The sequence below is a fragment of the Ammospiza nelsoni genome, chromosome 13, assembly GCF_027579445.1.
Source record: "Ammospiza nelsoni isolate bAmmNel1 chromosome 13, bAmmNel1.pri, whole genome shotgun sequence".
Classification (NCBI taxonomy): Eukaryota; Metazoa; Chordata; class Aves; order Passeriformes; family Passerellidae; genus Ammospiza; species Ammospiza nelsoni.
Genome location: NC_080645.1, coordinates 17,904,451 through 17,919,094, shown reverse-complemented (window position 1 = coordinate 17,919,094; position 14,644 = coordinate 17,904,451). Strand labels below are relative to the sequence as shown.

The 14,644-nt window shown below is 44.1% G+C and overlaps 1 protein-coding gene across 1 annotated transcript; it reads right to left on the bottom strand.

The window, feature by feature from the left end:
- Positions 1 to 1,562: 1,562 nt before the first annotated feature.
- On the bottom strand, positions 1,563 to 14,309 carry HSD17B2 (hydroxysteroid 17-beta dehydrogenase 2). Its single transcript, XM_059481560.1, has 5 exons — positions 14,051 to 14,309; positions 8,375 to 8,587; positions 7,880 to 8,065; positions 5,196 to 5,333; positions 1,563 to 3,537 (listed from the first exon to the last, which is right to left on the bottom strand). The coding sequence occupies exons 1-5, from the start codon at positions 14,307 to 14,309 to the stop codon at positions 3,179 to 3,181; spliced, it is 1,155 nt and encodes a 384-aa protein (XP_059337543.1). The 3' UTR covers positions 1,563 to 3,178.
- Positions 14,310 to 14,644: the final 335 nt, after the last annotated feature.

Here is a 14,644-nt window from a genome sequence, read left to right as displayed (position 1 = left end):
AGCAGGAGAGGGGCACCCCCAGGACTCCAGCCAGGGAATTCCATTGTAAAAAGCATCCAACAGCATTTACTTCTTGCTCACAAACTTCATTCCAGAGGCTGGATCAGAGGGGTGTGTATAAAACCTGCCCTTTAATCATGATTTCCATAGTTTAGAACCCCTTTTCACTCTGTGCACATGTTTGTAATATAGTCACACTTGATTTCTGAGGGGCATTATGTGATGTTTTAGTCTATTATTCATCATCCTTTCTTAGGGCCACAGCCAATTTCTTCAGTTTCTCAGATGCTTTTCCTCACACCATGTGCATTTTAAAAAAAAATCTTATCTTTGAAAGAAGCCCAAAATAGGCCTCTTTTTCTTTAAAAAATCTTATATTTGAATAGACCCAAATCACAAGAATTTGTTTGGGGTTTTTAATATAACGGTTTCCAGTGCTAGGACCCAACATCCTCTCTTCCCATTTCCCAAATATTTTGTATCAGATCAGCCTTTATGGCAAGCAAAGCACCCTCACACCCAGACATTTGTCCTTGACACCATGAACCAGTGCCAGCACCAACACCCACCTGGGCTTGCTGGCCACAAACACTCACCATTTATTCTGCAGTTCTGCCACTCTCACAGTTGGGATTACTTTCAATGCAAGCCATTAGCAAAAGAAATTTACTTCTAATACTACAGCCCATTAAATGACACATAATTCAATAATGTGTTACAACAGAATTATCTTTAAAACACAAAGCAAGATCCCTGTAGGAACAAAACAATAGCAATCTTTGATATTGCAATTATTAGAGACCTGCTAAAATATCTTTGTAGTTAGGTGAAGAAACATAAAATGACTATTTAGAACAGAAATTTCCTGGGAAATAAAAGTTTAAAAAATTAAAATGAAGTCAAAACTTCCAAGCAAATGGCTAATTTAATGTCTGCAACATGCAAGATAATATTCCTATTAGGAAAGCCAATGGGAGAAAAAAAAATTACATTTTATAACCAGAGCCAAATAACAAAGCAACAATTAAAGATTGTTATGGAGATTGCTAGGCAAAGGAGCTGAGCGACTGCTAAGACAAATTTCAGTTGTTTAGTGTGCCCAAGGGCAAAATTCCAGCCCTCAGAATTTACACCCAAATTGGGTGTGACGGGAAAAGCAGCCACCTGCATCCACGATGGAGATGGAGATGGAGATGGGCTCCCTGGCAGCAGCTCCCTCAGCCTGGGGCAGCCAAACCTCCCAGGCTGGCACCAGCACAGCCCCAGCTCCTCACTCACCTCTCCCTCTGCTCAAAGCTGCCTTTGGGCCAGCTGGGATCACAGCCTGCCCAAAACTGGGATCCGCTGCCATTTGTCCCCTTCCCTGGAAAAGCTCCCCACCCTTCCCCCTCAGTGCTCTCCTGATGAAGGAACAAGGCAGGGATGGAGCACTGAGCCCCAAAACAACAAAAGGTGAGATGAGACAAAGAGGCACAACCATCTGGTTACTAAATATTATATTGTTTTATTACACAGTTTTGTTGGCACGTAAAAAAATGAGGGAAATAGATAAAGGGTGAAATTGGGAGAGACAGAGACAGAGAGAGGGAAATAGTCTCAGATTTCCTGAGTTCAAAACATTGAGTACACTTCCTCCAAGGAAAGCAAAACTCTGCAACCAGGACACTGATACAAACCAGGTGATAAACCTCAGTAGCAAAAGCAGCTATTGTGACAGAGAGTCAGGAACAGGAGGGTTCCCCCACTGGGAAATCCCTCAAATGATGGCCCCAGCCCTCTGAGCATCCTCTGTGCATCTACAGGAGCTGGAACTGATGTGACAGACACAGGAGAGTGATGGAATAAATGCCATAATTGCAAATTAACAGGGACTTTGTCCAGTTGGGTGCAAGAGCACATCACACAAATAGGGTTATGACAGAAATTGCTCATGAAGGAAAGGAAAAAAGTGTGGCTACATTTAAAGCTCAGAGTGTGATCACTTTCAGTTTTTCATCACTGGAAAAGAAATGCATCTTGTCAAAGGCAGGACACACGGCCAGACCATGGGAGTCAGGGGGATGAGGATTTCTTTCAAATATCACAGCCTTTCAAAGCCCAAGGATGTGACAGACAATGCAAAAAGGGAATAAGGCAGGAAAAATACAGGTGTGTTGCCCAACCACTTGCCATGGGTGAGTGGAGGAGGGCACCTGGTGCTCCTGGAATGAAATTAAGGAAGGGGAAGGACCCCAATCTATCAGAAGTTGGGCACTGGACTCCAGCAAAGCCACATGAAGATTGACTGATCTTAGACAAGAGAGCACAAACTCCCCCAAAGCAGAGGAGACACAAGAAAGTTTCAGAAGTGGGCAAAACCATGAATTCTTTGTAAACCCAGACCTAAGTAAGGAATTGTACAAAAAGCAGAAGTGACATCAGAGTTTACTCACAATTAGATAAGCACAGGCATATACAGGCAATGCACAGAATGACCAGACAGATCAAAATAGCAGCTGATACACCCACCATGACTATTTTTAGTACTGTAGGAAGGAAATTGTTTCTCTCTTCATAAAGATCTTGATCTGTCTGCATTCATTCTCCCCCAACCAATTTATGTTACTTATTCTAGCAAAGAGAACACATTACAAACTTTAAAACTATGCATTGAAACTGAATGTATACATTACAAAATTTGGGGGGGAAGGACAATCATTTCTCAGGTTCAACAGCAACAGAATGAAAACACCAGACCCCAAACACATTAGGCTGAAGCTGTAGAGAAAAAGACTTGCATTATACAGTTCTAAGTCTCTTCAACAACAGGAATATATTTAACTTTTTACGAGAGTTAAGGCTGGTGACTCTCTAGAGGTTTTGGTTTTGCTTTAACAAAACATGTTCTGCATCTCTGCATGTTGGTGACGCCCTTAGAAGCAGACAGGAATTATATAATTTCATGAGGTACCTTACACAGAAAGCAGGACACAAAGACAACAAGAAAATACCGAAATTCCTCAAAAAATGCCCCATCTGGGAATAGCTTTCTATTTATGCTTACCCACCGCTTTTCCCAAACATGACTCTTAACACAAAGATTTAATGTTAATGCAATTCACAAAGCACAACAAGCAGCAGTGTCTGTCCAGAGCTCTTCCCAGCTCCCTCATCAGTGAAACAAACACCAGTGGGCACCTCAGAGGTTCTTGCCTTCATCTCCTGATGTCCTCAGCTGCCTTGGGACAGAGCCAGCACTCAGCACCTTGCTGATGAAGAAGTCGTAGAACCAGAGGGGGAAGCAGCAGAAGATGCAGAGGGGGGCGTAGGCTCCCTTGCCAGGGGTGTAGAGGCCCTGGGGTCTCCTGGCCAGCAGAGCATGCAGGACAGAGCCCAGCACGGGGGACAAGTCGGGGGCACAGTGGGAGGGCAGGTGGAGCAGGTAATTCCTCAGCCCCAGGAGATATTCCTCGCCATAGGCCTGCCTGGTGTCTGCAGGGAGGTTCTCCATCAGCTCCTTCTCCTGCCTGTCCCACTGCTCTGCTGTGCCTTCGATACCTGCAGGAGCAACATCACAGCACAGCAAGTGGGTTTGGGGCTGGATTTAAAGAAATGGATCTGTAATTAATAGGCAGAGTTGATCTAAACTTCCAATTAACCTTCCTCTATATTTCCTAACATCAAAAACAATAACCAACTGTCATCATCATTCCATAACCACCCCCAAAAACCACAGAATTAACCCCAGAACTTTCCCTCCCCCAAAAAAAAACAAAAAAATAAATACAAACCATAATCATAAATCATCAACCATCCACCCACCAAATTTTATGTTCTTGTAGCTTATAAAAAGCATGACACTGAAGATGTCAAGATGGGGCAGTGAAGAACAAACACCACAGCTGGTGAGCAGCCAGTGCTTTCAGCTGGAAGAGGAGGAAAAGCACGAGTGCTTTGTGCCACACAAAAAGCACAAAGTTCATGCCCCATTTGGCTCCCTGCTCTACCTAAAAATGCTCTCTCACAGCCAAATCAGCATTTTTTTCTTTCTCCCTCCTCCCCACTTTGCCATTCTGTCCTGATTCATTTTGTGGAGGTTTCCAATCAGTATTTATAATAAACAACTGAGGACAGGCAAACTAAGATGAGCAGGATTCACTTGGGTTGGCCAAGTGCTAAGCTGCCCTTTCACAGGAGACATTAGTATTTCAATAACCAGTTTCCTGAAGGATCAGCATTCTCTTAGGACAGATTTAGAACTGAAATTTAATCTATTTGTCCCCTCCATCTGCACAGTGTAGGAATGAAAGCAGGGGCTTCTCCAATGGAATTATTGCCTAACTACCAAAAATTAAGCATTGCAAATAAAGAAAAATCTTTTTTAAAAATATTTAAATCTCAAATCCCAGGACTAAATTTTACCCATAAACCTGAGAACAGCTAAGCAGGGCCCTGAAGGTGAAGCCTCAGGCAGGTTCCACTGACCACACAAAGCTGTCAGAGCCCAGAGCCCCTTCCTAGGAGGGGAAGCATCCAGGGAAGTAGCATTTTATGGAAAAGACCAACTTGATTTACACTGACATAAAAAATGCTCTGGGCAGGCATGTGCAGCAGGAGGTGAGTCTGGAACCTGGACAGGCTCAGTTGAAGGAGGAGGAGAATTTGGAACAGAAAGCAGCAGGAGCACACGGGGAAGGAGTGGAGGGGGAAGACCAGAGGATATTGACAGCAGGCAAGCAGGGTGACAGGTATGGCTGCAGACACTGCCATGCCAGAGCAGCCCAATAGAGAGAGCTCTGATATTGTGGAAGGGAGGAGAGATGGGGGACCTGAAGCTCCCAAGCAGGACAAGGGAGCCATAACACCCAAACTGGGCACGCAGTGCTGCTCCATTCATCAGCTCCAACAAAGCTGGGACAGTGGACACCTCAGAGGTTCCACTCCAGCAAAGCTGGGGCAAAGGGAAGGCACCAACTGCCTGAATGCTGCCCTTCCTCAAAGCAAAGACAGCTCTGCCCAGGAGAGGGGAGGCAGGCAGAGTGCAGAGCTGGGAACATCTCTCACAAAAAAAAAAATTGAGCTTATTTCCATAACCCACATAAAGAATGGGGAAAAACATCCAACCCCTGAGAATCACTCAGGGCTCTGTTTGAGGCTGCTGAGCTATGGGGAAAGAGGAGAGGCAGAAAGAACAACCCGAAATGCCAAGCACCAACCTGTTCTGAAGCCTGATGGATGAATTGCCATGACTTTAATGCCCCATTTGGAAAGCTCTTGCCTCATTACTCCAGAAAACATGGACAGAGCTGCTTTGGATGCCCCGTACGCTGCGTACCTCGGTAGTGGAATGCCTCCTGCAGGAGCAATAGAAACTGATAAACCTCAACAGTGGCTCTTCCCAGCCTTTATTTCCATGATTTAGAAGGCAGATTATAGCACAACCAAAGTTATGCTTCTCTCCCTGTGGTTAAAGACAAGGCAGTGAGGGAATCACTTCTTGCTAGAGGTTAAAAAAGAGTGAAAGTTGTAAATGAACAGTTGCTTACAGCAGTTATGCTCAGTAACACCTGGTAAGACACCTTGTAGGGCAGGAAAAATAAACTGGACTGCATTTAAGGGTAAAGACTGCTGAAAGTTATGACTGTTGATTTGAGAAACACAATGACTTAGTTCATATAAATAGTGAAGCAGTAGTTTTAGACTCCTGTTCTTGTCACTGTAACACAAATTTCAAGCCCCTACAATAAACCACAGTTAGAACCAGGTAAGTCATCTCAATTCTAGTGTTATCAAGCAAACTTTCGTTTCTGTTCTTTCCAGAAAGGCCAGAGAAATAATAATGCAAGAGTGGGGAAAACACAAAGCTGGAATCACATCCCATGAGTGACTAGACTCCCTGAGAGTTCCCAGTATGGAAGCAGATCCCCTGCCTATAGTTATAGCCCATCTTTTTCAATCCCAGAAACATTTGTTCAGATGGGAAAGCTAAGAGAACACCCAGTACATTTACAAAAGCAAGCTTCCAGAAAACAGTATCTTCCAAATGCAGAGATTTCCTCTATCCCAAAAACTGGCAGGTTGTCACTTTTTCAGTGCTAGAAAAATACAAACATACTTTGATTTGAGCTTCTTCTTCAGCCCTCCCACTTCCCCCACAAGGCTGGTGTTAGCACCACACAGGTTTAAGATCACCACAGCCACCACAAGTTGTGCTGGGAGGAAGGAACAGAATGGAGAATCCTTTCCTTGAGGCACATCCCTCCTTCTCCTGCCTGCATGGGCACTTGGGCACATCCTGCCTCTGTTTCAAATGCTACACACTCATCTCAATGTGCCTGAGTATTTAAAGGAAAATAGCTCAGATCCAGGGGATTTTCAGGTAAGCCACTGGTGCTACTGGGTACTGGGATGACCAAGGTATGACAGGAGCTGTTTACACAGAGCCATTCCCTTGAAGAAGTCAGGCCAATTAGATGTTAATTATTCTTCTGTATGCATCTGAACTAGCTGGATTGGTTTGAGCCAATTGAAACACAGACTTTTCCCTCTGAGGTCAGGCTAACCTGAGCCCAGTTAAATGAGCCCTACACAGACAGGAACAGATTCAGCACAATGAGACCTCACTAACTTCTCCACTAATGTTTCACCAAAGGACCCCCAGACCCTGAGCTAAGGGGAAACTCTTCACCCAAACCAGGCTGTGTGCAGCAACATCTCAGCAGACAGCTGAGTTTAAACAGGGTCATTATCAGCTCCTGTAAGGCCAAACTACTCAGCACAGGGATAAATGCATTTATTCCTTCAAGGCAGTTCAGGGATTCTCACCAGGAATTGAGATATCCACCCCAGAACACCCACAGTGAGAGCTTCACTTGGGTGCACAGAGGAAACTCTGGCCTCAGAGCAGCAGCAGAAAGGTTCTGGTAATTCAGTCCTGATTTTTCAGAGTGTCAGCAATAAACCATGAGCACAGACATGCAGATACAGAGCATATCTGGGATTATAAAGATAAAACAGCTCCAGAGCCAGACTGCAGCCACATCCTCAGCAAAAGGGAGCACAGGTAACACCTACACAAGTCACCCCAGCAATGCAGCACCATGCAGGGGGACTCCAGCTATGCAGAAGGGCAAAGGAAAATATGGGGAGCACATGACCCAGCAAACCCCTAAGAGCTCTTACTCCAAAATACTTTCCAGCAGCATGACCTCCTTTTCAAAGGTCTCATTTCCAAAGGAGCATTCTTGCTCCTCAGCTGTTGGCTACCAGATACTGCATTACTGTATTACATTAGTTCCTACATCTTAGCATCTCAACTGTTCTCCCGGAATAGAAGGTCCTGTTATAAAGACATGCATATATATATATATATATATATATATATATATATATATATATTTATAGGGAAAGAAATGAAAAGCATAGGTTAAAATCCAAAATATTTTTAATTTTTTTTCATGGCAAAATACCTCTTTGCTAATAAGTTAGGCCTAAGTATTTCTAAGACATCCAAAATATTTTTAGAGAAATATAGACACACAGCTCCCAAGTTATCAGCAGATATCCCAAACTGATGTGATCACAGACTTCTACCTGAACATGTTATAGAAATACCTGTGATGTACCACCCATCTTTACGTTAGCTCACAAGGTTATCTCTCATGCCATCTAGAACACAAGATCTGAATTTTACTGCCTTTTTTTTTTTTGTCACAGCATATCTTAGCCACATTAAACTCTTCTTTAAAGGGTGTTTTCTGGGAGTAGTGTCCCAAACTAAAAAAAAAACCTGGATTTATTATCTTAACATTTATTCCCTGGGTGTACCGACAGCCCAAACTGATGGACACTTTCCTTGGCATTTGCTCCAGGACTTTATTTGGTGCTTTAGCCCACTCACCTGCCATGCTGGACATGTTCACCAGCCTCCCCTGTGATTTCCTCAGCAATGGCAAGAAGGTCTTGGACACCTCCACAGCCCCAAAGAAGTTCACTTCCATGCAGTGCCTGTAGGTGCTCATGGGGAGCAGCTCCCCATCAGCAGGGAAGCCCAGGATTCCTGCATTGTTCACGACACCCCAGAGCCCTGGGAAGAGGAGAAAGCACAAGGCTGCAACACACCAGGAAAAGGATCCATAAGGATTACACCAGCGAGCTGGATGGTGACTCCAGGCCAAAACAGAGATCATCTGCAGAGCCACATTCCCCACTCCTTGACCTGTCACTACCATCTTCCCATGTCCCAGAAAACAGAATTCATGGATGGAAATGCCCTGACTGACCCAGACTTCACCCTGGAAATGTCCTACACACCTAAGCAGTGGTGCAGCCAACAGCAAAGAGATGCACCTGTTAAGCTGTTACACCATTGTAAAGGGAGGAGAAAAAGCTGTACCTGCATTCTGCACCTTCTCTGAGACTGTCAGGTAGGCCTCCCTGACCTGGGTGGTGTTGGTGATGTCCAGCTGCAGGACACAGAGTCTCTGGGAGCAGGAGCGCCGCAGCTCCGCAGCCCCGGGGCCATCCTTGTCCAAAACCCCAGCAAACACAACGAACCCCAGGCTGTCCAGGTGCTTAGCCAGGGCATGTCCAATCCCAGTGTCACTTCCTGAAAACATCAAAAAAACCTTATAAAGTAGGTCTGTCCTACACCATCATTTAAAAAATAAATAAATAAAATAAATACACGCATTGGAAAGCCACGTAAATATGAACAGAAATATGGAAACAAAGTCCCTGAAGTACACATGTCAGTAGAAAGGAAGGTTCAGATCTGAAGTTTGAGGAGCTGGACCTTTAAATGTTCCTCAAAGATTGACAGGCCATGTTCTCCTGACTCAGAGCTGGTGGAATCAGCTCACTCTCTGCCACTGACAGATTCTCTGACTTTATACATAGAGAAGAAATAAAGCCGTACTTTGGTTTTATACAAATATTCAGGCTGAACTCTGAAAACAAAAGTGTATAAGAGAAAAAAACAAACAGCAAAAAAAACCACCACAGTAATGATTTAATTTGAAATCTCCAATGGGCAAAGCAATTACAGGGCTATCACATTCAAATTCTTGGATTCTATTTCTACCTTCCAAAAAGTAGCATTATTTCATCCACACCTCTACCACACAAGATCCCTCAGATAAGCACTTTTTATTACAGACTGTAACCAAGCCAAAACTGAGCAACTGTAGCTTTACCTGCAAAGCATTCCAATGCTTTCAGAACATAAGAAAGCTTCCAAATGACATTTGTGTGCTAAATCAGCTATTGAACTCATGCAAATTTGCATCAGAATTTCTCTCATCCTCTCTATCCTCTTCCAAACTTATTCCCAAACTTTGTCCATATAAAGGAATGACCAAGCAGCTGCAGGAAGCACTATAAGAGCAAACAATTGTGATCTTTGGGATCACAATTGTGTAGTTCTTCCCATCAAGTACCAGTGAAGGATATTTAACAAATAATTTGATTCACAAGTCTCTCCCTGTGACAGAGTATTGCTGCTGCGACAGAATAAAAGACAGAATAGTTTGGGCTGGAAAGGACCTGGAAGATCATCTCATTCCAGCCCCCTGCCATGGGCAGGGACAATTTCCACTGTCCCAGGGTGCTCCAAACCATGCCCAGCCTGGCCTTGGACACTGCCAGGGATGCAGGGGCAGCCACAGCTTCTCTGGGCACCTGTGCCAGGGCCCCACCACCCTCACAGGGAAAAAATTTCTTCCTAAAATTTCTTCCTAAAAGCATCTCTGATCCAGACCTGCTTTCTTTTAGTTTGAGGTCCTTGTCCTGTCACTTCATGCCCTCATCACCAGCTCTCTTGGAGCCCCTTTAGGCACTGGAAGGGCCTCCAAGGTCTCCCCAGAACCATCCCAGCTCCCTACATCTGCATTCACAGGACAGGTGTTCCAAGTCCTCTGATGATTTTGTAGCCTCCTCTGGACTCATTTCAGCAGGTCCATGTCAGAATCCCCTCTCCCCTGCTGCCCCCAGGTTTTTGGAAGGAGCCCAGGACACAGTTGGATGTCTGGGCTGCCACGGTGCTGGGTCACATTCAGCTCCTCATCAACCAACACCTTCAAATATTATAAGTTAATTTTAAGTGTTTTCTCTCCATTTTTAAATTCTATTTTTCATTCTTCCCACCTGCAGTGAAACTTACTCCATAAGGAAAGAAACACATCACCCATGTCCCCACCAAGCCTCCAGTGAAGTGACACAGGTAGTGACAGGGCAGGAGTTCAAAGGGACTGTGCTTCAGGAGCTTTGCAGAGGACAAGATTAGGTGGAAAATTAGGAGTTTAATAAATTAATACAGCTTTTACACTGTAAAGCATCAGCCTGTTCCACAACACTGCACCAGATCCTCCACTGTAACTACAGCAGAGAAAGTTCCTGGATGCTGCTGTGCACTGGGATCCAGCATCTCCTGCAATAACAATTCACTAATCAATGTTCAGTTCCCAAACCCTGGAAATCTGAATGTGAGACAAAGGACTGCAACTCCTGCCAGATATTTTACTATTTTCTTGTTTGTGGAAGAGCTGCAATACTCCCTACTTAACCCTGCTACAAACTTCTGAGGGTTAGTCTCTAATTTTGGCACACCAAGAAAAATATCAGAGTTATTCACAGGTCTGCTCCTACATTCAAAATATGTGGTCAATAGAATTGGACTGCCAAAGAGACTCATCATAAGCATGTTAGATCCCTTTTCTGGGTTCTGTCTTGTAACTGGGGCTTTAGTCCTGACTGGTGAAAAATATTAATTCCAGGTGGCTTGAAGAAAACATGTACTAAATGTCTGGATCAATCAGTGCATCTTGAAAAAGTAGAAAATAATTACTCATGCTCTATTTAATTCCTAGGAAGAAAAAAAAAAAAATCAGCTTTTTGGCATTTTAGAAGTCTGCAATTTGCTGAAGATGCACCAGAACACTACAAATATCACATGAAGCTTCTCCAGTCCTGACCTGACTGAATAAACCTGCATTCCTTGAATTCCCTAGAGAGACATGAAGAAGCCTGCAAATATCCCAGACACGACAGATTTTTAAGTTTGGGGGTGGGGTGACTTTCCTTCTTTTTCTTTTAGTGAAAAACCACACTTTTAGATCAAATCCTTTCTCTTTCACCATTCCCAGAAAGTACACAGCCACAGCTACATATTACCTCAGTTTTATGATGCAGCTTTAACTTGAAAATGGGCAGAATAAAAGGAAACTCAAACTTGGGATGGGCACAGCAATTCCAAGAAAGCAATAAAAGTTGTTTTGATCATTGTCTGATGCTGGGTTTGTCCCTGTTTTTTTTATTCCAAAACAAATATGATTTGAGTTTCAGACCGGTTATTGAAGTCCAGAGAAGCTTTACTCTTCCAACTCCTAGAATTCAAAGAGTCTCCATAGGGGGAAAAAAAAAAAAAAAGACAATTCCCTCCTAATCCCACTCCTGCTTCTATGCCAAAAATAATTTGTGGGTTATGAAAAGCCTTATTTTAAGGAAAGCAGTCACACTGACTGTGACTGACCCTTTACTGAGAATTTACAATTAACTCATGCTGAACATGCACCAAATCACACCCCAAGAATGGAAATACCAAATTAACTGGAGAAATTCATCCCAAAGCACACAGACTAACCAGGGACAGAATTTCACAACTCCTGTTGTTTCAGATCTTGGCAATAATTTAATTTTTAGGGAAGGTGGCTGTTGCATTCACCACTAAAGTGTTTTCATGCTCCCAGCCAGAGGATCCACAGCAGAGTTGCAGCAATTTTTTGAGTTTGCTCACATGCCCACACTCATCCATGTGAAAAAGCATTTTGACCACCGGGCACAGTTTTTCCCTTATCCTGGCACTCCAGTGAGCTGCTGGAGTATTTATTAAATAAATAATGCAGAGCAGCACTGGTACAAGGAAAATCCAAAAAGGAGCAGAACAACACATGGCAGGACCCAGGGAGAGCAGCAGAGCTTGCTCCAGCCTCTGGCCAAAGGCTCTCAAGAAACACCTGGCTCAGGACACAGCCACATTCCTCAGCCCTGTGGGGCTGAAAGGCAGAGGGAAAATGAAAAAATAATCAAAGTCACCACTTTCCACCAAGTGCCTGCCTAAGGTTTTGTCAAAACTGGAGAAAATGACACCAAAATCTACTTAAAGGCACCTTGCAGCTGCAAATGAACAGGGACACACATCCTGTAGTTGGTATGGGGAAAAATACCAAAATCAGAGCAATTGAGCCAAAATACAGGTTGAGTAAAACTTCTGTTTCAGTTGCTGGAGTGTTTGATGGATTGCACAGGACTCCAATAAAGACAAAGAGTCTCCTCAAATTAATCAGCTGTCAGAGATGTCCCAACTCGCATTTCTTCAGGACAGTTGCAGCACAGGTACAAGTAAAGCACATTCCCTGACTGGACTATACCCAAAATGTTCCTAGCTCTCTTATATTGCTCTAATTCAGATTCCAGAGCAGATAAGCTCCCAGAGAGTGCTTCTTCCTGAAGATTTGCAGTCTCACAAAGAGCAAGGAGATGCCCAAGTGCAAGCACATCCCCTGAGGCTGCAGGGGTGGGAAAGGATTGCTCCCTATTGCCCACACCAACATCCATCCTCATCTGACACAGGGAGAAACCCAGCTGGCAGATAAACTGCAAGGGGAGCACTTGCTGCTGATCTTGTCCTCTCTCAACTTTTAGATTTAATCCCTGTATTAAAGCTTGCTAGGCAAATCTAAATTATTTCCAGGTGTCCCTATAAAACAAAATGAAATTCTGCTAGAAATTGCTATATATAAACCAAAGCAAGCTAATTCAGCATTCCAGAGGGGGGAAAAAACACAGAAAATAAAACAAAACCCAGCAAATTAAGAGTGCAAAAAGCAGTCAGCAGGCACTCCAGTTTAAAGGTTTGATTAACACAAATAAGAAACATCTAAATAAACAACACCTAAAGTTTTAGAGGAAGCAGGAGAAAAGCCATAAAACTGCAAAAACGCCATCCCTGCAAAATAAAAGTGGGGTTTGAACAGATCAGAGTGGTGATAGCGACTGAATTAATTAGCTCTGAACTTTCTCTGCTGGTGAATTACTCCCTCCTAAAGCATTTCACAGAGAGTTTCAAAGAGATGGCACCAAACCTCAGCATTGATAGACACAGTGTACAGTATGTACACACACCCCCCCAAAAGACAACTCTACATCCATAACCAGCACAATTAATTCAAGTAAACAAAAGTAATGAATGAATGTAGTGTTCTGAGGGCTCCTGGGAATTACTGTCTCTCCTAAAAAATTAAACCATCATAAGTATTCCTATGCTTCTTGCACCAGTTAATTTCACAAGTACGTCTAAAAAGCTACTTGTAAAGATTAAATGAGACACTAAAAAATAATAGCATCTATTAAGATGCTTTCCTACTTAATTTCAGAGCACTTATTTACCTGGAAAAAAAACCATCTCTGCCGAAGCAAATAAAACAAGCAGCAAAGGATAAAAGGAACCCTCACAAGCATGCACTAACCCGAGGACAAGAAGTTTTCCAGCCCACTTGTGAGAAAAGGCAGGGTTTGCCCATTCCTGTGAGAAAAGGCAGGTTTTGCCCATTCCTGTGAGAAAAGGCAGGGTTTGCCCATTCCTGTGAGAAAAGGCAGGGTTTGCCCATTCCTGTGAGAAAAGGCAGGGTTTGCCCATTCCTATGAGAAAAGGCAGGTTTTGCTCTTTTCTTTGAGAAAAGGCAGGTTTTTGCCCATTCCTGTGAGAAAAGGCAGGTTTTGCTCTTTTCTTTGAGAAAAGGCAGGTTTTTGCCCATTCCTGTGAGAAAAGGCAGGTTTTTGCCCATTCCTGTGAGAAAAGGCAGGTTTTGCTCTTTTCTTTGAGAAAAGGCAGGTTTTTGCCCATTCCTGTGAGAAAAGGCAGGTTTTGCTCTTTTCTTTGAGAAAAGGCAGGTTTTTGCCCATTCCTGTGAGAAAAGGCAGGTTTTGCTCTTTTCTTTGAGAAAAGGCAGGGTTTTGCCCATTCCTGTGAGAAAAGGCAGGCTTTGCTGGTTCCTGAGCCCTGGCAGCAGCTTACCTGTGATGAGCACGGCTCTGTCCCCCACGGGCAGCAGGTCCCTGTCCCCCAGGCACACGGAGCAGAGCAGGCACACGGCCACAAACACCCCCAGCCCCTGGCCAGCCCCCAGCGTGGCCACGCAGAGCAGGGCAGGCAGGAGGCTGCAGAGCAGCACCTTGGCTTTGTGCAGCGGGCTCCTGCGGGCCATGGTGACCCCAAAAAGCCTGGTGGCACCTGCACAGAGCCAGCCAAGGGGGCTGCTGGCTGCAGCATCCATCAGCAGGGGGGGAGCAGGCAGCACTCACCCCACCGTGCCCGGGTGGAAGCAGGTATTGCTAAACGCAGTGTGTGTTATATAGGAGCAGGGGGTGGGGCAGAGAAAGGGGACTCTGTTTAAAGCTTTGACATAATCTCACTTACCCTTGGCATCAGCAAGGAGCAGGAGCCTTCCTTTCCTTACCTTTCATTCTTCCTGCCTGACAGCTCCACCTTCTGAACAATGTGCTGCCTGGATAATGATTGACAGCCCCAGGAATGGACTGGCTCCAGGAAAAGATTAACTGCTTTTTTTTTTTTTTTTTTTAATATATCTTTAAAGTACACTTTCCTCGA